This window comes from Sturnus vulgaris, chromosome 2 (assembly GCF_052056855.1).
Source record: "Sturnus vulgaris isolate bStuVul1 chromosome 2, bStuVul1.hap1, whole genome shotgun sequence".
Lineage (NCBI taxonomy): Eukaryota > Metazoa > Chordata > Aves > Passeriformes > Sturnidae > Sturnus > Sturnus vulgaris.
The window spans coordinates 57,520,598-57,546,740 of NC_142244.1; the positions used below are offsets into that span (position 1 = coordinate 57,520,598).

The 26,143-nt window shown below is 38.5% G+C and overlaps 1 protein-coding gene across 5 annotated transcripts in view; it reads right to left on the minus strand.

The window, feature by feature from the left end:
- FNDC3A (fibronectin type III domain containing 3A) overlaps positions 1–26,143 on the minus strand; it is a 112,039-nt gene that overhangs the window by 44,153 nt on the left and 41,743 nt on the right. For 4 of the 5 annotated variants that reach the window (XM_088159670.1, XM_014868822.2, XM_014868823.2 and 1 more), the window contains 2 exons: positions 4,891–4,967; positions 6–243 (listed from right to left, as the gene is read on the minus strand). In XM_088159670.1, coding sequence (XP_088015796.1) covers positions 6–243; positions 4,891–4,967 — 315 coding nt within the window. Of the gene's footprint in view, positions 1–5; positions 244–4,890; positions 4,968–9,514; positions 9,544–26,143 lie in introns of those variants that run through there. The other variant, XM_014868824.2, reaches the window with a different exon arrangement.

Below are 26,143 nucleotides of genomic sequence, written 5' to 3' on the forward strand. Positions count from 1 at the left end.
CTTACCCACATCCCCATAGACTTGTGAAGTGTGATACTGTGGAATGTACTGCGTTGCCATGTCACCGGCTCCAGTCACAGGCGAGTATATGTGACGGGGTGGAGGGGGTATCATGGCTGGAAGAGGAAGGAAGCCAGGCAGTGGGGGATGTGGAGGCCTGTGTATCACTGTGTGACCACCAGGATGAAATTCTGGAGCCTGAGGAACCACCACAACCCTTCGAACACCGTTATCCTCAATAACCTGTACAATGAGAGACACCACGCACCAAAAGAGAAATGACAGTCAGAAAAATACTTCTATAGATCCTTAAACAAAATCAGGAATAGTAAACCCCTTAAATCTGACACAAGGAAAACAGCAAGGAAAAAAAAGGGACATTTAAAGGGCTATCTATGTTAAGTGTATTAACTGCAGCAATGCCATTAATTTCTTAATGTGGTGGGGAAGAAAACTTAATAAAACCTGAATGCAAGAGTATCTAACAAACAACCTGGTATATTTATGGCACGAGTCATGCTTCTCCTAAGAGTTCTGTTTCCACCTTCATTCCACACCACTTGTATGCTACACTGCTGTAGGATTTGTTATACAGCACAACAACTAGATTGCTCCCTAGAAATGAACTGGTGAACTGACAGACCTCACTCTGCATCGACAGCGAGAGAAAAGGTAAGAAGTGTCGGGTTTTTGCTCTGTCCTCAACTCATCCCACCAACACTAACCCAGGAGATACCTGCCATGCTGACCCTGCAGCAACCATCATCTGCATCAAGCTATTGGCAAACAAACTACCAGGATGGTAGTCAGCCCTCTTCAAAACTCCTTCACAATTCAAGTAGTTCTAAAATTATTTTTTTCTTCTCCTCCCTCTATCCCTCCACCTGTAAAGAGGTCTTGAACCCTGAAGGAAGCCATATGCTACTCAGAAAACAGGGGCCTTTGTGGTAGCCTCAGCCAGTCTGTAGTGCAAGGGCTTGTGAAAAATTAGCAAATGGCAGATATGATAACAGCCTTTGTGTGAGGTACCTGAGTGTGGCCCTTAGCAATGCTGCCAGAAGTTCCAAGCAATGGCAGTAGCATATGCAATCCCATGGTGAGAATCTGTGAGATACACTGAGCCGAGGTGTGCTGAGCATGGTAACACTTCTGGTCTGTGCAGCATGTGGGGCTTTGAAGGAGAGCAGGCACAAGGGTACAAACAGTAGGAAGTACTGAAGCAGAAAATGTTCTTCAGTAAACAAGGGTGGGGCATCAACTAGACCAGGAAGATGAGTCTGCCCCTGAAGCACCTCACATCATTACCCTCTCTAAATGTTTGCAAATTGACATAAATACATGACTCTTGGTGACACCTAGAGATGATCTTGGCATATTTTGAATTGTATGTATTGTGGTATCAGTAACTTTTAGTGTATGGGATGCCAACGAATGAACTGTTCTTCATTTCCTAGTAAAATGCTGTAGAATGAAGTCACAGCAGAAACTGCAATGGAAGGTTTTAGATGACATGTTTATCCAGAATAGGGGGGAGAAGAATGGAATATAATGACTACATTCAATAGCAGGGGACAAAGCAACCCTATGACATAAGTTTTCACTGACATTTGAAATGAGATGGGGACATGTACACATACACCAATAAACATCCTGGTGCAACAGGAACAGATCAATAGATCAAAACACTTAGTGCCAAGCTGCTTTCAGCTCCACTGTTTAAGGTTAATGGAATCATGCTTGGCTAGATTTAGCCCTGTGCCCTAGAGTGAATGCTTCCATCAAGTCCATGACAGAAAGCTGCTTGGAGGATCATTGGTTTTACCATGTCCCCATTAGGGGTTGGTGTGCATCTGGTACATCTGGAACAGAGCTTCTGATTTTGTTTTCTCTGCCAGCAATCTAATTTATACAGCCTCAAATTATCCTGCTAGCTGAATCAATGCAAGGTAAGTGAGATTGGTACAGGAAATTGTTTCAAAACTTCTGAAGAGAAACAGAGAGAAACAGTCCTGTAGATAGAGCTGCATGCTTCTGGTACTGTAGGATATGCATATGCAACAACATTCAGAAGACACAGAAGTGTGTACACAATGGAGTACACCCCACTTTATTTAATAGACAGTTGGAAATTAACATCACTCAAGGGAACACAGCTTTAAAAAACATGCACACCATATGACTTTAAGAAATTGTTCCTTATTGGGAAAGAGTAATTAAAAACAATACTATTCAAATTTGTGTAACCATAGATGTTTGGTATCCTAAAGGCAGAATATACTAGCAGTAAATACAACTAGAACTTCTGCTGTCCAATGAAATCCTCTAAACACTGAAATGTAGTTTTAATTATTTAAGTCCCTTTTGGTTACAAAACCCCCAAAATACTGCAATTTATTACGATTTTATGAGTAGACTCAGATTATGTAGGAAGCAGCGCCCATTAAAAACCAAATGAGCTGCTTAGTTTACAACTTGTTTCCTCGGGTCTGCTAATAGCCTAAGTAACTTAGAAAGAGTCACCCAATTCATAACAGCAGGGACCTTATGTTTAACAAGTCTGTAACTGTGTTTCCAAATCTAACATCTGCTCAATGGTAGGCCTCTAGCAGACAACCATACACACAAAAACACTCCAGAAAGCAGTCAGAGCATCAGCTAAGTCTATAACTTTAGGTTTAAAATGTAAACAAGCTCACTATTATCCCAATTGTGCTAGCAAAACGTGGTGCTGGCATAGGCCTGTTTGGCTGAGTGAACCAACCAAACATCATTGGAAAACTCACTGCTGACAATGAATATAGATGGCTTAAAAGAGGATGAATAAAGATGTGCTTTCTTTCAGTTTTACAACTACATTTCCAAAAGAAGAGGAAGGGAAAAGGAAATCAGTTGATGAATTGCTTTTTAGTTATGTGATGTAAGAAAAGTAGATCTTTTATTCACTGGTTATCCCCAACTTCTAACAGAGTACACTGTATCACTGCCAAACAGGAACTGAAGCAAGCAGAGGCATAATAGAACTAAATTAAAATGGAGAGACAAAAGATGGTTATGTTGAAGTTCTTCCAGGCTGACAGCTTAGGACATGGAGCTGGTTTCCTATTCAACTCAAAATATAGCTGCAGTTGCTGACCCTTAAAAATATACTGTACCTGAAGAAAACATAGAAGTTTGCTTAGGACTGCAGTAAGTCTGGGAAAACTCTTAGCTTGATAATGTTAGACTTTCCTGTTTTGCAAGACTACTATCAAATCTTCTGGCTTGTAAGAGAAACTCCCATCATAAACCTCAAAGTCTGGTATGTTTTGTCAGTAATAAACACTTCAGAAAGCTTATAAACTACAGCTTGTCCTGGACTACAGTACTTCTACTCAGATGAAAACAGCAGATGAGCTCATTGCACCTGCACTCTGAGCTGGATAGATGTGAGGCACCTTCAGTTCAAAGGTCAGAGCGCTGTGCTAAAACAACACCTGCTTGGACTAACAAACTCCAGTGAAAGGCTAATGAATGGGCCTCGGCAAGGCCCAGCCCTTCAGCATCTTTGATTCAAATTGTCCTCAAAGGAAAGATAAACTAGTTTAAAAATTATTTTTCAGATTGGCACATGTTACACAACTTTAAAAATATGTACTTCATCAACTGAAAACAAGAAATAAGGTAAAATTCTGATTTTCATTTAGCTCTAAACTTCTGTAAAATGAATTCTAATAGGAATCAGGATTTTTTACTACAACCTGAAGATATATTGACTTTTATTGGTTATTTATAAGTCATTTTTCTTCTACCTCCTTGGGACCTCAACTACAAAGAATGAATAGAATCAACTTATCAGCCAACTTCAAAGAGATGAAAGATGAAATCAGAGTAGTAGTCCGCCTGCCCTAACAGCCTTTTCTTTTGCTAGAGGCCAGTTTTTTAAATGTTGTTCAGATAATTTGTCCAACATTTGTTGACACTGTGGGCTTTTTTGTTGTATTTTATGCATTGTAGACCCTTCTCAGTGTACACCATTGGATGCACACTAGGTCAGAGGTAGACTGGTCACGACAACAGAATGTCTGGAGAGAGACATCACGGCATTCAACCCTAACTTCCAGATCTGACCTACTAAGCCCTAGACTTGTTCTACAGGCAAGGGAAAGAAAGAGGCACCATCTAAAAGGCCACACATCTCATTATAATTCACATGTCAGAAATAGCCAAGATAAACCATCCTTTTAATCTACCTTAAAGGATGTACAGGTTATCTAGCTCACATTTAATTTCCAGGCATCTAAATTAGGAATCACACAGCTGTGAAAAAATGAGAGCCTCATTTTAAGATAAGTGGTGGAAACACTTATACGATAACTTAGTCCCAATGGACAGCTGACATTTTTTCCATGTTGTTCGCTAGGCTTTTTCAACCGACCTGTTTCTCTCCTTATCTGCAGGGAACTTCCCAGACGTGAACGATGTACACATATAACATATATTATATAACATTTATAATGTATAACATTTATATTATATTACATTACATTATATTACATTACATTATATTACTGCCAAGAGAAAATATCCACTAACACAGGAATCAGTACAGGTTCTGCACAAGCAGATATTTGGGCCATGACTGCATTTTATATTCAGAAGGCATCTAGTACATTAGGATTCTGAACTCAGCAAGGAACTGTGCTTGCTACTGTCATGTAAATACATAACTGAACAGGCACAGACACAGCATGAGAAGTCTCCCATCTCAGAAATACTGAGAGACATCTCCTCTTATCTCCTTGCTTGATCACAGAGACAGAAAACAAATTATTTTACTGAATTAGTGATTATGGTTCCAATTCCAAAACTTGCATGAAAATAATGGAATAAGAAGCAAGTGAAGTGACATACCTGTGGGGCATATCCAGGAGGCACATAAATAGTAGGCACTGAACCATTTGGGGACATCATTGGAACCTGAGCAGGACCTAAGTGGGTTACAGAAATATTCAGTATAGCACCATTTAATAATTTGAGAAAGCTGAAAGAACACACTGAACTGCAAAGTCTCTGTGAAAAATATACAAGATAACATGAATAAACAAAGGCAATGAACTGTACAGATAAAATTATAGCAAAGGGCACTCTTTGAAATCTAAAAAACAGTTGAACAAAACCAGAAATGAGCTAAAGAAAAATCCCCAGCATATATTTCTCCCATCTCTGTCAACAAGCCCACAGAAGAGCTCATGTCAAAACTCAACAGATGACAAATCAAAAGAAATACCCCAAGATGAAAATACAATATAAGAGATTATAAAACAGAAACAAACAAAAATATTTGAAACAAACTGCTGAAACCAGATAGTATTCAGTTAAGAGTTACAAAGGAAATTACTTATAAAATGGCTGTTTTTTACTATGGTCTTATCAACTAAAGTAGTCTCAGTACCACAGAAGTGGGAAGTGGCAAACCAGTCACAAACTTAAGGTCCCAGGGAAAAGCCAGTGTATTACCAACTAGTAAGTCTGCTCCAGCTAATGGGAAAAGTCAGGACACCATGGTGAGCCTTGTACCATGCTAACCATAAAGAAAGGAGTTCACACATTTAGATAAATATGACACAATGGGAATGTGTTAAGGCTGCATTTGTAGATAAAGTATTGCCTAGAAAATCAGGTACCTTCAAAGAGCACAGGGATGCTGTCACATATCTGTATTTTCAAAAAGCTTTGGACAATGTCTCTGAAAGACTCTTAAAGAAGTAATGCTGCCTTTGGTTAAAAAGGGAAAAGGTCTTTCCATTAATAACTGATTGGAGAATAGGAAACTAAGAAAAGTAAATGAGCAGCTTTCGAAGTTCTTTGAGCAACCAAAAAGAGTCCCACAGGCACCCAGTGTGAATTAACCAAAGTTTCCCAAAAAGAAAATGAACAGCAAAGTGATAAATTGTTGCTATGCTCTCAGAGATCTGTAAAGAATCTCACAGTACTCACTATCAGATGACAAAATCCCAGAAGGAATAATGTTGGTAACTGCAAAGTGATGTGCGTGGATAAAACCAGAAGTCTTTCTTTAGAACAATAAGCCATAAATCAGATGTAAACAAACATACAATGCAGCTACTACATGAATTTCTAAAGAAATACCAGCCAAGTGTTGTTTCAGCGGCATGTGCAGAAAGAAAGAGACCATTAATAAATCATTACTAATGGAACAGGGAACAAGCAGAAAACATCATTATGCTGTACCTCAAATCCTTGAGCAATGTGTTTGACTCCACCTTTCAAAAAGAATACGCTGGACTAGAAAAGGACAAAAAGATGTTTACAATGGCTTTCCACCTGTTTATCAGGAAAGATTCAAGAGACCAGGATTCTTCTACCCAATGGTTAAAAGAACTAGCAGCAGAGAAACAGTAAAAGACCTATTTAAAAAAGACCTAAAAATGGAAAGATGGGTAATTTATAATTTCTCATTCGCAAGAACCAGAGATAGTAAACTAATTCACCAGGTAAGTTTTAAAACAGATAAGGGAATTTCTCATAAAATGCACAGCTAAATAGTGTAACTCCTTGCTTTAAGAACTGTGTAGAAACTAAAGATAAGGTTCAGTTTGGGAGAAATAATCCATTAAAAGCTGTAAAAAATATAAGTACTACTTTTGTTTCATGAACAAGGAAGTGTCTTCTGTGTGCCTGCCCTATCCTTATGCTGTCCCCTTCAGTATTTGATACTGGCCTCTATCAGAACAAGCACATTGGTACAGGTTCAAGAGGTACATTCTTAAGTTACTGTGTTTTAAATGCACAAGGGAACAAACAAAAAAAATATTGAAAGAACTACTGAAACACAATATAATTTTAACAAGCCTTGTGACAAAGACAGAAGGTTGGGATTCAGACACTGTAGGCTGCATTCTGCAAATTTCCAATTCAGTGTATTGAAGCTACCAAAAGCACCAATTCAACTTATTGCAGTTTCAGTAATATTTCCGAAAGGGCATTCGTAGCTCCACCTTAGTGTTTCTTAAAACTCTGTTAGGATCTGCAAATGGAAAGTACTAAGTAAAAGCAAAGTACAGTAAATAAGATTAGCATACCGCACCCTGATATGCATGGACTTGACAGAAAAATAAAGGTACCTCTGTTCAAAGCCAAGAGCAGGGAAAAGGAATGAAAAGCACTCCTTAGAAAAGCAGCATGCAATCCAACTTGATTGCATATATTATAGGAACTTCTTTAGAATAAGACACAGAAGTCTGCAAACATGTTACCTAAAAAGAATCAAGCTTTATTATCAACCAATGCTAACTCACAATAGGGGGAGGGGGGGAAGAAACTTTTTAAGAACAAGGTCTTTAATGAATAATTCATTGAACTGTGCAACAGTGAAGAACATAAAGACTACAGTAATCTATAAATTGAGAACTGAACATTCTTCCAGTGCTTTTGCTCATCTGAAACTCAAAAATGTTTCAGCAAAAGGTTTTCCTGAGTATGAAATGTTAAAAAGAAATGAAAGTGAAGCAAAAATCAGCAAGAGAAACTTCAAGTATTGCATTATCTTACTAGAATAAATGCAAAAAGATCAAAAATAATGGAAGCACATTATTGTAAGTTGCCACTGAAATAATGGTTTGAATTCTTACATAAAAAGGTGGGTTTTGTACAACTTGCATGTTGCATTGCTTACTTGCAGTTTTTCTATAACAAGTGCAAAACACTGACACTTCCATTAAACTCACAATTTTAAACTATGTAAGTTTCAAGCAAATGGAAAATTAAGACCACGTTTACTTGAACTTCTTACAGACACAATGTCCTTGGGGGGTGACGAAACTCACATAAGCAAGTGGTTTCTTTGAGAATGGGTGATTGATCTGTGCTTGGCTTTTTTGTTTTGTTTTGCTTTAAGCATCTACAGAATATTGTTTAACAACCTTTTAAAGGTTTATTTATTTAGCACTTTAATCTCTCTAACAAACACGGAGAGGTTATCTCCCTTCCAGTACAAAGGTTGATCTACAAAGCCATTTCCAGTATACCATAATCTAGCAGTCACAAAAACAAAGGCACAAACTGAATGTGTGAACCTGAAAAAGTATTGCAGAATAGAGTCAAACCAGTAGTTTCAAATTTTGCATCCCATCCTTTGCACTTTAAAGTAACAGAATTAATGAAAACATACTTGAATATTCAAGAACTCTAATTTAACTTCTGATTAGATTTCCAAGAGGCTGGGAAATGAAATTTCTAGATGTACATCCAAGGAAATGATAAGCATAGGATAAAAAGTTGGCAGACTTCACAGGTATTTTTAATGAACATTGTGTTTTACAGCAAGATACCTGCAAAATTTTATCTGAAGATAAAATTCTAATATGCTATAAAAACATTTATTTTTTCTGTGCTAATGTGAAGATCTCAGCTCTCCTGTGGTGCAATACTTGTGGTGTAATACTGTGGTGTAAGAGGAATTTTCATATTTTTAAGAACTGTCTGGACTGCTGCATGATAAAACCAGTGTGTTTTACCATGAAGTGAGAGTTATTATAAATATCAGCAAACAACAGCATCAGGAATTCATGTTAAGGAAACAACTAATTTTCCATATTGCACATAAATAGAATTGATTTCATCCAAATCACTGGATGAATGTATAATGAATGTTGATGACCTGATTGCTGGCAAAGGGAGGTCTCATACCTTTGATACATTTTCAGGCATACAAGTTCTCTTACACAGTAAGTGGAAAAGAAACATTGTGGGACTGGAAACAAACACTTAACTGCGTTACTTTATTACTGAAAAATGTCTCATCAAAATCACAGGGGTTGATTTAATGAAATTGAACCCAAGAAACAGATGTTTCACCACACTCTCAATTTATTATTGTCCTAAAATCCCACCAACGGGAGGAATACCTCCTTCCCCTAGCAATAGTTGGTGAACTTCTCCAACGTGTCTATTTGAGCAGACTGTAAAAACCTCGTTATGTTCATTACAGCCACCATAAACCATGCAGCAAAACTACCGGCGCTGCATCATCGCTAGGATCGTGACAAGCTGATCTAAACATAGTAACACCTGAAAAGCTGAGGATACCGCCACCGCTCGCCTAGCAGATACACCATTTCTTTTTATTTCAACCATGAAGCATCGCTCCATCCTAAGTGTCTCATAAAAGCCCTGGCCAAGGTGCACACACCGGATTCCCAGCGCCGGGGCAGGGAATGCTCTTCCGGGGCGCTCAGCGCCCGGCCCTGCGCTTCAGCACCGCAGCTCCTGCGGCCTCTCAGAGCTGGGCGTCCTGCTCCCCTCACGGCCCCGGCACCGCCGCCTCCCCCTCCGAGCGCGCACCGCCGACAGAGGGGCCCGGCAGCGCTCCGACTCCTGCCCCACACATTTTTATTTTTTCCCCGGCCATTGCAGCTCTCCCCCATCAGCCACTGCCGCACAACCGCGGAGGCCGCCGGCCCGCAGGTGTCGTGTTTCACCGCGGCGGCCGATCGGGGCAGGCGGGAGTGCTTACCGCTCATTTCGGACCGGGCCGGGCCGGGCCGGGCCGAGCAGGCGGGCGGGCGGGCGGCTGCTCCCGGCGCGCCGCGGCAGCGGGCGGGGCGGGGCGGGGCGGGGCGGCTCCCTCAGGTGCGCGGCCGGGCCCGCTCCGCTCCGCTCCGCCCCGCGGCCTCTCCGCGCCCCGCGCCCGCTCCGCCCTGCCCGCGCCGCCGCTTCAAGGGGCAGCGCCCCCGCGGACAGCGACGTCCTCTGCCACCCCGCGGGGCTCCCCGCTCCGCTCTGTACTGCAATCTACCGACTGTCATTGCCTGAGGTGATCCCAGTCATTCAGCTGAAAGCTTTTACGTTAATTAGCATAATTAAGTGTAAAGAATTACTTAGGCCCAGTCCTTCCAGAGGATTTTCCTTGAGCTGACCTGCTAATCAGTTTACACCTAAGAAAGGGGAGGACACAAAGAGATCTGGTTGCAAACAAACACTTTCCGGCCCAGCGTTTGGAGAGTGCAATGACTTTGATAGTAATCTGTGCGGATACTGCGGCTCATGAACAGTGCTATACTTAGCATTAGTCTAATGTGAACGGTGATGAATCACTGCTATCCCCAGGAGGAAATAGCATTCAGGATTTACTGCAGCACATTAGGTTAACTATGGCTCTATAACCGAACACCCACACTTTGACATCACACAGGCGATGATATGCATCACTGACGCAAGCACTGACAGGATCAAACACAAAGGCCACAGCAGCTGAAACAATAGAGCGCCAGCTGACGTAGCAGCACACCCCTCTAACACCGATGGGCTGCAGTAAATCAATAGTACCAGATGCCACTAACAGTTGCACCACTCTGTCTTTTACATAAGGGCTAAGACTTCAAAGTTTTATTTTGGGTTCCCAACAGCTACAACTAATTAAAAAATCCAGTAACAACTACCACCACCAATTGGTCTACGCTTGTCTTGTAAGGCCTGTCCAGAAAATACTTCCAAATGAATACTTTAAGTTAACCTCAACATCTTTACACATACTAGGTGCAACATAATTAAAGCAAGTAATAAGAAAGAAGGAAAACAAGCACAGACCTTACTGTTTGGCCTAAGCTGGAGAAGGAACACAAGAAGGAACTGGGATCGCTGCAAGGACATAGGTGATCAGAAGACTTCAGCTGGCAGTGCTGTCAATTTAACATATCCCTTATGCTCTAAATTCATCCTGACAAAACAATCCCTTCCCTTCCCCCATCCATCTGTCTACTTTTGCAATCAAGGCTGGGGAACAGCAGCTGACAAAGCCCCAACATCAATTGAGATGTATTAACTGATTAGGAAAAAGGAAACCTATCAGTAGACAGCAGACTGGCAAACAAAAGGAAAAACTGAAGGTAAAACATTATCATAGTTCCTTTCAAAACTGGGGGGAGGCATCAGTTTCTTTTACAGAGACTTTGGAATAATGGATAAAAGAGCAGAAAGCTATGAAGGCTAACTAGAGTATTTCTAAAGATTACATCCTAATGAGATCCTGATCTTTCCCATGAAACCATGCATACATATTCACAAGAAAATCCCCTTTTCAGGCAAAGTGCAGAGATGACAGGTTCCTATAGCACTGTATCACTAATGCAGCTATCAGTTTTCTTTTATAATGGCCTGATATACTTTCAAAGGAAAAAGGTGACAATGGTTTCTATGTTCAAATGTTAAGTGTACTTTTATTTCACCTGTTTCTAAATAAGGACCATGGTGCAATTTTCTTATTAAAAAAAGACTGCAAGTCCATGCTTTTGAACAGCACAAACTTCATAACACAAAAATACACTTGGGAATTTGCAGAAGAATGATTTTAGTCATTGGAGATACTACAATAATAAGACTTTTTATAACTATTTTCTGAAGCAACTGTGTGCCACAGTGATGAATTCTACTTCACTAAAAAAAGTAACAATGATTCAAAGATGTTAATGTGGAAATACAACACACGCTTTGTACTGTGCAGCCCAGACTGTTAAATCACTCTGTTTAGTTTGCCAGCTTAGGGCAATGATTTAGTAACTATGTGGAAAAGTTAGTAACTATGTGGAAGAGTTACATCAAAAAATTGTTCACTCCCTCACAGAGTTCCAATTTAAATATTGGGTGAACCATAAACTGCTGCATTTCAAAGGGAGTCAAATATGATACACTACAACAGAGAGGGTTTAATAAAAATGTTATTATTCTTAGCAGGAAAAATAATCTGCACTCATTCTAATCTAACTGCACTGCATATTTGCTTAGCTTTTTCTTCAATGAGAGCTTAATTTCCTAGCACTGATGCTGAGCAGTACAGATCTGCAACATTTTCAGACTAAAATTTAATATTTGTGCATGCTGCTTAAACATGTTGTGCTTGATTCACAACATTCAGAATAATCTACAATTTAATAATCTAACAGTTGTTACCACTAGAATTGGTGTTTTTCTAATCAGGTGAGTTTGGTATTTTCCCCCCATATAGCACTGCACACCAGGAAGTTAAAAAGTTAAGCACTGCTACTGACAGCTGCATGTGGTGAAGAGTCTCAACAGTTGGCAGTTCTTGGTGTTAGACAGTGTCTTCTACAAAAGATTGTGTTGATCCAGAGAAGACATCTTGGAAGGAACAAGCATTAACTTCAACTTCCTCCCCCTGCCTGCCTGATTGTGCTAAGAATAATATTACATAGTATAATTACTTGTAAAAGCCTTTTCAACATCCTAGTATTCAACTTATTACAAACTAATGAGTTGGTTTTTTTTTAACTTACCTGGCTACATTGACTTGAAACTAGAATGCAGAATTATCTGGCACATTCTGCTGTCTCAGCTGGCATTCAATGAAACCTCCTTTCCTTTGTGCAAATTTCTTAACATTGCCCCTTCCCAAATTACTATGCACACACACACACACACCTATGTACAAATATACACACATATACATAAAAAGTCCTGAATATGACTTACTGAATATTACTTACACAAATCTAATGTATTAAGAAAATCAATAGTCTTCATATAAATGCTGGAACAATTTTACCAGATTCTAAGGTAAGGTATTTTAAAATTATGGACAAGAGAGAAGAGTCCATGGATATAAAAAAACATCGGAACAAATTGGGATTAATACATCATATGCAGTGTCAGAAAATACAGCAAAAAGTCATGTCAGAAAAGGCTGCCAAGAAGAAATTCAGTGCCCAAATCAAATTTTTATTTCTATCCAAGGCAGATATCTCTAAAGACATACTATTCTGAGTCTCTGGAATCTACTAATATCAAGTACGTTCATTTAAAAACCTTTGAGTTGTCTACGTTTCAATCTAACTATATAAATTAATACAATGCAGATTCATATTGCTCATTTAAAATAAAACCACAGCAGAACAAAAGTTATTATTATTATAAACAGCTGAAATCCTCCTAGTATGTAAAACAAAGACAAAACACATCTTTCTTTAAAGGGACCAGTTTGGGAGAGACTATTCCTAACTAGAAGATATAAAACTAAGTTAGTAGGACATGGGGTATTTTAGCTTTCCAGAAATCCCATAATCCAGGATTCTACATAATTTAGCAGAAGAGGGAAAAACAGATTAATCTAGAAAGACACTGGTTTCACCACTAGAGTTCTAGGGTGCAAAACCAGGGCTAAATCTTTTTCTCAGTAAAAGGTAAAAGTTAATGTCACCTACTGATTTTTAAAAATCCTGCCACCCAACAGCTCTGTCCCACTGAAATTTTACTCTCTTCAATATGGTTCTTGTATTAGGTGAGTCTTCTGTTCTGATCAGATAAAAAAAGATTATTTGTAACAATACTAGGTGATGGAAAGAGTTTGGTCCTACAGGCCTACCTCTCTGTTCTCACTGTGTACAATTATTTTCATGTCTCCATGTGAGGCGTTCACTTGAGTCCACCAACAAAGTTTCTAGCAACACTGCAGTTCCACAAACAAATGTTCAGATGTAGGTTTCTTAACTAAGAAAGAGATTTTGAAGTAATACTTTATTATACAGTTTTGTTCCAAATCGTGAGTGGGGAAAACAATTTCTGAGGCTGACAATTCAAAAAATGACATTTGTGATGAAAAATCATTCTGTCATACAAACTGTGATAACAAAACCCAGGCAAACTATACAGAATCATATGACAAAAGAGAGACAAGCCCAAATTGAAAACATCTGATGTCATATATATCTTACACTTTGCAGCATCTGAAGCAAACACTTGGCTTCAGCAGTGTGATACACTGGCTGCCTCCAGAGGACAAGTCTCTGCTTCTGCACATTCACCACAGCTTGCTCCTATTTAGGAGAGTGCTATGAACACCAAACTAAGAAATAACCTGCGCCTCTTCTGCTGGAGATGGACCACTAGAAACTGGAATGGAACACACTTAACTCCTTTAATTGAAGAGCTTCTAAGTGGAAAATTCATAGCCAGCCTTCAAAACAGGAAGTAGAACCCAAGACTTCATCTAAATCATAGAGGAATCCCCATTACATCAACAGAAAAAGGCAGCTTGCTTTCTCATCTATTTTCCCCCTAGAATCTTTTTCTGAGGTGAAGATGCCCATCTCCAAAAGACAACAAAAGAAACAGCCAACTCAGAATTTTTCAGCACCTCATGGCTAAGGAATTCTGCTGGAATTGGGGAGCTACAGGTTAAGATACTGTGGTACTTGCAGAGCTCAGTTTTCTTTCAGTTGTGGTCAAGTCCTTTAAAGAATTTCCTGCTGATGATACTGTTTGCATTTCAGAATAAACAATACAGCCCAAGTACACAAGCAGCTTTTCTCCAAAAGGAGAAAAACATAATTTATATACTGTCTCTATACTGTCTCTGATGTCTGTCTCCTGACTGTTCCCTGCAGCCTCATGTTTTGTAGCATTAGAGGCATGTAGGAAATTCCACGGTCAAAACAGGAGAAGCAATGGATTCAGCATGCTTGCTAGGATTAGATCATTATTTAGTGGGTCACCTGGGCTGCATCTGAGACTTCTGCAGCTAAATCAAGTCACAACTAAGGTGGAATCCAAGCATCTTAAACATGACCCCTTGCAATCACAATTCTTCCCATAGACATATTTTTCTCTGTCTTTTTGCTAACAACAAGCCTATGAATGCAGCTACAATAGGGGATGTTCTGAAGACAGTGGAAATAAAAGTCTGACTGAAAAACTACTGATCTTGAACATTGTTATCATTGCAACTGACATGACAAATACTTAAACATTCAGATTAAGATTTCTGGTTCTGCTAATGACTTAAGGTCCACATACAAGAATTTTCATGTCCAAAAAGCTTTGCAGAAATTTGATCCCAAATTAATTAACCCCAAAGTAGGATACACATAAAAAAGCACTCGTATTGTCAGTCAGACTTAGCAATACAAAAGTGCTGTGCTTGCTACAAACATCTGCAGCCTCTTCTGAAGTGAAATACTTCTACAATTGCACAAATCCCTTAACACTATCATCCAATTCACACTGCAAACTTCACATTTTACTGCTGAAAGTGATGTGGAAGTGGTTTTCAGGGTCTGCAATCTAACTAGTAATAATCAATAAGGACTTTACAATCTGTATGTTTTAAACTTGTTTTGGAATTTGAAGTTTAAAATTTGGTCTTTTTGGTGTTTTATATGACTACGACTCCTTGACTGTCCACAATAAACTCTTTACAGATCACTTAAGGCATTATTTTCTACAAATCTCAAGCAACTTACCACGTATAGGAAGTATGTAAGCTCAAATACAAAGAGCATCTATCACAAAGGCTTCTCTTGATATGAAGCTTTAGCAATGTTAATAAACATGTATTATCAGAAAGAAAGCATCTAGAAAACCAGTAAGCTGGGACCAGGAACAAAGATAAGCCTATACCGCTGCAGTGCTCTTGTCAAATTCAATTTGCTTTGTAACCAAATATGTTTTGGAAAGTAATACACTCACTGTTTTGGCATCCAAAATAAACCTGGAGCCAGAAAGAACTATGTAAGGAATCTACTTACCTGTTCCAAACAAGAGGCCAGGGATGAAACAACTAACTTGGCTCAGACATATACGGGTTGTCATTCCAAACCAGAACAGAGGGAGAAACACATGCATAGAGTGGATTTCCTTACCATACATTATGTATGGATCAATATATCCCTCCATGAAGGAGCTGAGACAAGAAAATTGCTTAATAGCTGTAAAGTAAGTGTACCCTTTGTCCAGACATCTTTTCATTGCTTCACTATTGTCTGGATGCAGGAGATATAAGTTTCCTGTTGTTGAACCATGAGGGCTCAAGGCCTGAAAAACACCTCATGCATCAAGTCTATTCACCTGCAATTGCAATTTCATTACTCTCCCCCATTATCATATATCAAGATCCATCATAAATGGATTTTATGTAGAAGCATTAAGACCAATACCAAAGCAGTTCTTCTATTCATATGTCTCCCCACTGGACTGCTCTTCTAGAGGACCATTCTCCCATGTAGCTACGTTTCTTGTAATTACATAAAAGTATTTCACAGCCATTTGATAGCCAACTGGATTCCAGACTAGCTCTGGCATTATTTTTCCTTCTAAGTCCCTGGTTTTTTTCTACCAAAAGTCATTGTTAGCCAAGTAAATCAAGTTCTTCTACTTTCTTTTTATATTTTGTCCTGAATATCCTAACAGCTCCTTTTCACAACACCTGGAGTCAGCTTCATTTCACCTTTTGTAAATGAGTTATAAAATTACAGTTGAAATCTCAGAAGAATTCTGTAAAATGCTATTAAACATCCTAAGCTATACTAAAAACAACTGTCCTGATGCATTTTATGATAACACTAAGCTTTACAAATACATTATACTGGAGATAAATATTATCTTGTGAGTCAAATAGATAGCTTGCCTGCTTCTTTCTTCTCCTTATCAAGTTTCAAGTGAGGAGATCCCCATCTATAATTTATTAATCTTATGCATGACCTTGCACTGTATATAACTGCATTTCACCCAGTTCACCGGTACCATTCAAACAACACTCCTTTGAACAACTACTGCATGTTCTTGTTGATCTTTTACCACTTCTGGAATATGGATTTCCTGTGCCATTACAGTTGTCTGGATGATCAGCTTAGCTGAAATACCAAGTATTTCTAGAATGTCTCACTAGCTGCAAGACACTCAAGTGCATTGATTACTGAGTGATTAAGAAGGAATATATTTACATCCTAGGCTAGCTGTGCATCATGCTTTCGCATTCAATCCTTTTCTATTTCATGGACAATTTAGAATCTTTGAAAAAAGGTTACACTGAGTCTGCTGAAAACTACTTCTTTGGAAATAGTTATCAAAAGCATTCTGTGCTATGCTTTCAAGGAAACAAGCAACATGCAGGTATCTGGCCTCAAGACTCCACTGCATAGCTGCAATTCTTCACACCTGAATTTTCTAGTCCTATCTGCTTCTCACCGGCCCTCAAATCCTCCAAAACTATATCCTAAATAAATGTAACCTTACACAACATTAAGACTCTTTTTCTCTCTGGAATGTTCCCAGGCATTTCAGACCTTTTTTCCAGTTCTCTGAAGCTGTACAGAAACTTTTACTATACTACTTGCCCACACCCAGCAGCATAATATCACCATCCAAGAAGATGATCCAGAAACATACATTTATGTGCTTCTGAAAAGAACTTCAAATCTTTCTGTTTAACTACTGTCACCAACACAAAACTAGATTTTTTCCCATCAAAAATAATGGATCTGTTTTTCAGCTGAGAGGACAAGGCTCAGTAACTAAAAAAAAAATGACAACACAATGAAATTCTATGAACATAATGCACAATTGGAAAGCTATTGTGGAGAAATCAGTGCTCTGTATGGCATCTAAAAGACCTGACAGAGGGATGAACAGAGAAAGCTGTGTGGGCATATTAATAATCTACTATGTGTCATACCTTTGCCGGAAAGTGATGCAAGGAAACTTTGATGTCTATATAGCTGCAATTAAAAGAAAAGATAGGGTATTTCCAAGGTACATTTTCCTTTTCATGAGCATTAGAAGGGTGTAGTAAGCATAAAACCATATCTTTTACAAATATTTTATTGCAAATACTACATGGATATCATGTCAGATTTACAACCCGTGTAGAAATGCACTGTTCTACCACACATGGGCCAGAAGTGAAAAAGCGATCAAACCACCAATAAACAATCTCAAGAACTCAAGCTTGACAGGCCTCTTGTATCCATTTATAGTACAAATCAGGGAATAAATTAAAATTAGTCTCACATGAGCCAGTCCTCTGCACCTCAATCAATACTTGTTGATACTGACTCTTATTTTTCAGCTCTCTTAGCAGGTGATTTTTAAAACTCATTCATGTTGGAAGAACTTTAACTGGTTCCAGTTTAGACTGCCCCTGTAACTTACTATATATTTTCACTCATTAATGCATTGCATAGCCACCAGATGCTCCCCAAAACTGCACTGCCAGCCGTGTCAAATTCTAATGGGAGATAGTCCCTCTGCATTTGACCCCAACTCAGAAAAAAATTATCTTTCAGAAAAAACAGTTTAGCTTCTCAAATTCCCAAACTTACTTAGGGCTTTAGGCACCCCAAGGATCTGCCTGCAAGCTTTATTTGTATGTCCTATCACTTGAAAAATAAGAGTAAAAAGTCAGATAAGATTTCATATTTAACTGAATTTTATATCTAGGTTAGAGTCAAAGTATTTTTTTGGTACATCTAACAGAATCTCATCCAAAATATTTGCCTGATCAAAAAACAAGAAACAAAATACAAAGTATATGGAAAGCATAACAAAAAGAATAAATGAAAACTTAAGTATGTTTCATATAACTTTCCACATCTACCTGCTGCTTAAGAGCTTTACTGAGATGTCTCTTGGCTGCATAAACTAAAAGAGTTAACTCTGTCCATAGAGTGGTGCCTTTCAGAGTATAAACTCTTCAAGTATAAAGCAGTTGAGCATGCAACACAATAGCACTTCACTTAAATGCTATCTTTCAAGAGACTACCTTAAAGACAACTTGTTGGAAAATCAGAGAAGAGAAAGGCTGACTACTCTCTGTATATTAACTCCTTCTAAGAATTATTAATGAGCAATAACGTTTACTACTGGTTTGGCATTTATAGTTCTTACTGCATCTCTTTTTTTAGTTGTTTTAAAAGGCACATCCATTCAACCTGTGAAGTATAAAGATCATCCAAGGGAAACACATTATACACAGTATTTATGAAAATGGCCCACATATAAAGCATCAAAGTGAAAGGATAAGTGAAACTTTTGAGGAATGGGCTACTGGAAAAACAAATCGAGAACAGCTGATGAATCAAAAGGGAAGGAAGGTGTCATCAGCTTTTCTAGAAGCTCCAGTATCATTAACCGGAGACCCATCTACAAAATACTAGATGCTACATAGTCACTTAAAAAAAATCTGAAGCTCTTTGAATGATGTCCTAGAGCACCTGCCCTAGACAATTCAGTTTTCTAGGATGTCTGGAAAGCCCTTTGCAGTGAGAGAAAGAGCTTCTCTCTGGCATAAAGAAATAAGAACAGCAGTGTGGATAGCTGTATTCACTTCCAGAGAATTTGGCCCTTCCAACTCTGAAACCCCTTATGATTACACTGTTTCTTAATGGCTTTAAGTGTCTGAACTTACTTGTAACCAGTCTTTAACTCACATTACACAGGAGCTGTTTATATTTGTGCACAGCTAGCCTGCCTACATATAGTGACCTTGGTTGTCTTCTGTCTCTTCTTCCTTTCCCTCATTTGGATAATAAACTGCCTTAGATGTAAAACAGATTGCTGTATGTCTGCAAAAGGAAGAAGGGGAAGTTATATTTCCATGATTTTAAATAAAGTTGAAGAGTGACATGATCATGTAAGTCATGCAAGCTGACAAAACCTCAGTCATTTCACAGACAGGCAAAAAAAGAGAGCTATTAATTTACTATTAATAACATATGCACAACCACGTCTATCAATCCATGTGCTGCTGATTCATCTATTACTACAGGGGGAAAAAAAACCAAAACAAAAACGCAAAACTAAGAACAGAGTTAAAAACCCCTGGATTCAAAGTTGCAGCATTTAGTTAGATATTACATTCTTGCAAGAACAGACAACACATTACCCTTCCACAGGTGAAAATGAAGGAAAGGGAGACTAAGCTCCTGGGTACCCAACAACTTTTGGCACCAGAGAAGGCACGGAGGAAGAACAATTTCAGCTTGTAAGCTTGTTGGCATGGTTGTCACAGTCTGGGCATGTATGAGGAATTGGCTTTGGTTTATGAATTCTGGAAAAACAATGGCCATGAGAACTTCTCCACAGCCATGAAGACTGTTTTCCTTCTCAGTATTTCTGCAACCCTTCACAACTACCAAGGGCCTGACACTGGCAGTGGCACAAGATAAGGTAGCCATGACTACAAATGGGACAAGAGTAAACTAAAATTAATTCAAAGCTATTTCCTACTATCAGTAATTCTGTGGTAGAAGTTGAAATAGTTTAACAGCTACAACTGTACTTCAAGAATGCAGCAATACAACTTGAATTGCACAGGGTGGAACTATAAGGAACTCTCCTGAGGTCTCATCTAACAATGCACAGCATTTTCCGACAGATGACACATCAGCCGGTATTTGTACTGTACATAGTTGTGAAAGAGAATCCAGCAAAAGTCCTTTATGCACAAAGTTCCAGCCTTTCCATTTTCACGAAACTAAAGACAAAGTCCATTTAGAAACATTGTTTGAGCTTCTACAAAATAAAAGCACCATTTGTTTTTAAATAATCAGATAATGAAGTTAAGGAACTTCTTCCACTCTTTAATGCTAGTGATCTTTATGAACCTTTATTATTTCAGTTAATCAGATTGCATCCGATTAAGATAAAGAAAATGCTATCAGTTTAACTTATGCTAAATGCACATTAAGGGAAAATGCTAAGTAAAATGCCCATAGCTCTGTTTTTTTTTATTTAATTCCAACTGCTTACTGCTAACATTAGAGAAACTTCCTACTTAGATAAAACTACTAACTACTTCTACTTACTAGAAACCAAGAAGAGATCCTACCAGTTTTTCCCCTTCTTTTCCCCCCATAAAGCACAAAATACAGGGCTATTTCTTTCCTATCAACAGCACAGTCAGAGAAGAAATCAGATTAACTGATTGCAGTGCCATGGGAATATTATAATATTGCCAGACACAAACCTGTCAAGCCTAACATACTTCATACAACTGATTCCAGATTAACTGATTGCAGTGCCATGGGAATATTATAATATTGCCAGACACAAACCTGTCAAGCCTAACATACTTAATACAACTGATTCCAGACTGAGGCAATAACAGCACCTGAATCTCAGCAGCTTGAGTTACAGCTTTACAGACTTGGGGGCTAGATGTGTCTGACTAGAGTAATGGAAACCAAGTTTTAGGGCATTCTCCATGTACAACTTAGGGGTATAAATTAATTTCCAACATGCACCTCCAAGAACCAGTACCATCCCCATAAAATGTGATGTTAGATGCTCATGGAAATGGATGAGCTCAAAGAGTTCAGGTGCTTGAGGACAAAGACATTCACTGAGGGTACAACTGTGAATCAACACACTTAAATGAGGCACTTTCAGGATGTAACCTTATTTATTTCAGCTTATAATAATCAGGCTTTAGCTCCAAAATGGAGACATCTCATTTAGGTATCTAAAATTGTATGTCTGTGTGCAAGTTAGGACTTTAAACTCCCATTATAGCAAGCGAGACCGAGTTGGTACAGACAGTGGAGCCTGGAGAGCCGTTGAGTGCAAACTGATGTCAGCTGAAAAGCACTGAGTGTACTATACCTAGTGACTAAATCTTCACTAGTTTCAATGGGAGCTTAGATCCAAGGCCACATATATAGAAACACACATTTAGACACCTAAAATTAGATGACTTCAGTATGCAGCTGAAGCACTGATATTTCAAACAAATGTTTCCAGAACCTTCCTACAGTCAGGCTGAGTTTGCAGTGTGGAGACTGCAGTGTAGTGAAAAGAAGAAATAAAGGAGAAGATTAAAGAAGGTACAAGGGAAGATTAACTGCTCTGAATATAGAGGAAAGTCAAACAGGAAAAGGAGAACCTGACTGAACAGCTTACAATGAATACAGTACTTTATGAACTCATATCTCAGAATGCATGAAATAAGATAGAACAAAAGTTTAAAAAAATCTATTAGAAGAATGAGAAATAACCAAGGCAAAAAATGTTACAGACATGTTTTGTCCTTATAAAGATATTAACTCTAAGTTTTTAAGCAGAAATTAATGCAGAAAATCATATTTGTCCTAAGATACAATACAATCAACATCACAAGAGATATGCATTAATGCATTCCTCTTTTTTCTTTAATTTGCTGCTGCAGAAGAGGACAAGTCTAAAACAAGTCCAGTTTGATTTTTAATCAAATTTCTACCACATTCAATTTGTTCTGGGAATAGAATGTTTTAGAAGTCTAGCATTTATAACACTAACAAAGTAGGCCCAACAGTAATGCGAGCTGCTCTGGCAGAAAAGCAGCATGATAAAGTAAGTTTTTCCAATAACAGCTTCTTGTGTCATCCCTGACTGCTTCTTTAATAGCTTGATGAGACTGGAACCACAAAGACATGGTCAGTTGTCAGAATTAATGGAGGACAAGGTCAGGCAGCTCCCAGAGAAGGCTGAGGGCGCTCTGTTACGAGGTTAATTCTCATGGTCACTCTCAGAGCAGAGAGAGGCCAATCTAAAGAACAGAATTCTGCATTGCTATGTTTTATTCTTGTCAGGAGAATGACCTTGTTTTGCACAAGTTTGCAATTTTCATTGAGTTAGCACAACAAATTTTTGAAAGACAGTTGGGACTCTCGAAGACTGCTTCTGCCCTACTGCAAGAGGGCCTAGAGAATCAAGGAGATGTGTCTGAACCCAGCTTTAATTCAGCAGTTGTACTAGCTGAGCTGCAGCAGCAGGGCTTACAGACAAGTTTTACCTGCCAATAGTACTTGACCTACGAACTGGACTTGTGCTAAGTGTCAAAGCCAACACATGAGCATTCCACATGCACTGCAGTGAGGGCTTAAATTGCTTAAATCCATCATTATTTATTTACCTTACCAGAAGGGTATTTGCCATATCTCAATCCAATTTTTAGGTTAACCTACCAGTAAAAGGTAGAAGGGTTAAGTCTTCAGCAATATTTGCAAGGGCATTCATGCACCCTATCTATCAATCTAAGCTATAAAAAGAGCAGCTCCTACTTAAAATTATTTCGGAATGAGACAGCTCCAAATCAAGCTGCTACAACCATGTTTTGTAACCACTTTCTCTCATCACCTTGTTTCAATACAAAATGGAATTATGTCTCCTCTGCAGTCATACTCCCACACAGCTGGTCAGTACTAATATTATTTTTAGCTTGACTGCAGATACCTAGAAACAAAAAAAAAAATCTTTAATTTTTAAGAAAATTGTGTATATTGCAGCTCATTCCAAACAGAGGTGCTTTAGAGTCAAGCAACTGCTATAGACTCAGCTCTGACCCTCTGCATGGACATCCTTAACCAAGAGTTACATAGCTGCAAATCACTGTAGCTTGCTCTGATCCCATACTTTCAGTTGATTTGTCTTAGCTTCCCTCAATGCGTTTTATAAAGGTCCTCTAAATACTTCCAGTGGAGATCCTAAAATTAGTATGCAGAAAATGATGTTAATCTAAGTATCTATATCCAGTTTCAGCCTAACACAATATCTTTAGTCTTCTGCATAGAAGGAATGGAGATGGCAACTGAAACCATCTACCACTTAGGTTGAGGTTATTTTGAGGGGTTTTTTGAGATTTTTTTTTTAATGAACTGATATATAAAACCTTACATCTGTGTTTTCAGAAGGCTGCTGTGGAGAAAAGCTGCAAAGCATCATTGAAGATGAAAAGGAAAGCAAATAAACTTCCCCATGTTGTCATGCAGCATTTCAGTATTTAGAAATGAGCAACAGGTAAAAGGAAACAAGGATGAAAAATTAGTTTCTTCTCAGGCTACAGAAAGAAAAAGAGCACCCAGAGCAGCTTCTCTGGCTGGCTTCAGTAAGCTGTTCTTAATGGAAGCAGGAAAACCAAAGCACTAGACCTCTGCAATACACATCTGGGTTTACTTTTAAGGGGTCCATTACTCAGGCTATTAAGCTACCTAGAAGACTACATATGCTGTAGGAGAGAACTCTTGTTAATAGTGTTTTATTGCTTTTGCTAGTTTGTTCCATTACTAGAGAGCTGTGTATTTAAATAAACATTCTTTTATTCCTAAACTTTGCCCAGTGCTAATGTGGATACCAAGCAATTTAACAAACAAGATATGGTATTTCTAGAGGTGATGTCACCCTTTAAGTCTATAAATGCAACTACTACTGCAGTGCCAGGTATCTTTGTACATTCTAAAATCACCACAGAATAACAGCACACACTTCCTCCACTTACCACAGTGGTTTAGGATTTGATAATAAGCTATGGTGGTCTTGTGAGGGAAGCATCTCCCAATGACAATTAGCAACTAACAAAGTCCCTTCTCAGGGATCTGTGGCAACTTGTACAGATTTTATGATAGGTCTTTAATAAATTGTTTTAAAATAAAACTCAACACCAAAGCACAAGATGATATTTGAACAAGATACATCTAGGGTTTTTTGCTTCAAATGTACTTAAATAGCAGTTACTTTCAGATTTTAAGACATTCAGTTTGGCTGCTCTAACACTATCTGTAAACAATCAAAACCACGCCAAGCCTGAAAGCAGAAAAGAGTAGAAAATAAATTACAAGCTGAGAATTTGGGGATACTGATGGATGAAAAACAAGCTGGCAATGTGTACTTGCAGCCCAGACAGCCAACTCTATCTTGGGCTGCATCAAAAGCAGCATGTCCAGCAGGGCAAGGGAGGTGATTCTGCCTCCCACCTGGACTCCTGGGTTCCTCAGCCCAAGACAGACATGGACAGGAAGAGGGTCCAGAGGAGGGCCAAAAAAGGTTGGAGCATTTCTCCTGTGAAGACAGGCTGAGAGAGTTGGGGTTGTTCAGTCTAAAGAAGAGAAAGAGGTGGGTATACCTTATTGCAGCCTTTGTTTAGATAAATGTGATTTATAAAATAGATGGAAAAAGACTTTCTACCACGGCCTATTGTTACAGGCCAAGAGGCAACATTTTGAACTGAAAGAGAGTACATTTAGACTGGATATAAGAAAGAAATTTTCCTGAGGCTGGTGAGGTACTGTCACAGGTTGCCCCCAGAATTTGTGGATACCCCGTCCCCAGAAATGTTCCAGGCCAAGCTGGATGGGGCTCTGAGCAACTTGGTCTAGTGGAAGGTGTCTCGACCCATGGCAGAGGGGTTGGAAGTAGATGACCTTTGAAGGTCTCTTCCAACCCAAATCAAACCATTCTGTGATTCTGGAACAGTTTTATTCACAAAATATTCCGGGTAATGGGCAGGTTTGGTTTTGCAAAGTTCAAGCTGATCTGAGAACAAACTAAAGTTTGTGTTTCACTATTGTAGTCTCAGAATTTGTTATCTTCTTCTTGTTATCTTCTTTTCCTCTTGACTTCCTTGAAAACATTTCCAGAAGAATTTTATTTCTTATTTCAAAGAGAAAAAAATTGTTTAAGCTTGCTTAACTTTTATCCCAGAGCCTAACCTTAATACTGATACTTCATTTAATTTCAAAGCATGAAGCATTTATGACTCATTCTAATTTACATAAGTCTTCTTATTCTATTATGAAAATGGCAATTTCCCTTTGCAGAGACATATAGAACATAGTCTCTCTTATTGTGTCAAGTAACATTTAATAGCCTTTAGCTGTAACTTGGGACTGTTACAAAATGTCCTCAAGATGAGTCATCTTCATTCATTTATTCTGCAGTAGGAAGAATTCATGAATGAGTGAGCTGCAGTAATTCACTTCTGCAAAGAGAACCCATTCATACATTTCAGACCTGGTTTTCTGAATCACTGTAATGTAGCTGATTATTTCATATTAACAGAAGAAAATTTTGGCTTAAGGGAAGTTTCCACAAAAGTCTGTGTACTTCTAGTATATGAGAAAATCTTCACAGATTTAAAAGACTTCTTTTGAAAAAAAACATTTTGGTCTAACACATGGTTACACAGACAGATATGTTCCTATTTATCTAGCAAGAAATGCATGTTTTCTTTGTAAAGTTAGAGACTGACAAATGGTTTAACTGAAGCTGCATCAAGGGGGAGCACAAGTTGTCACTATCTGACAAATCACTAGGCAGGCAAGGAAAATATTTCCTAATATCTGAAAAATATGGCCTTTGGCATACAGAAGTGCTTAATCAAAGCTGTATTTAAGTCAAAATGCAGACAACAGAAACCCAACTATGATCCAAGACTGCTAACTACAGAAATATAAAGTAAACATGCTTCTTATTCTACAGAAATAAAGGATAAAATACATGTTATTTTAATTCATTAAAAGGTCACCAAAATAAAGGAATGGAATTCTCCAAGGATAAAGGATCCCTTAACCATCACTGCTCTTTTGCCATCCTTAGGAGATTTCAA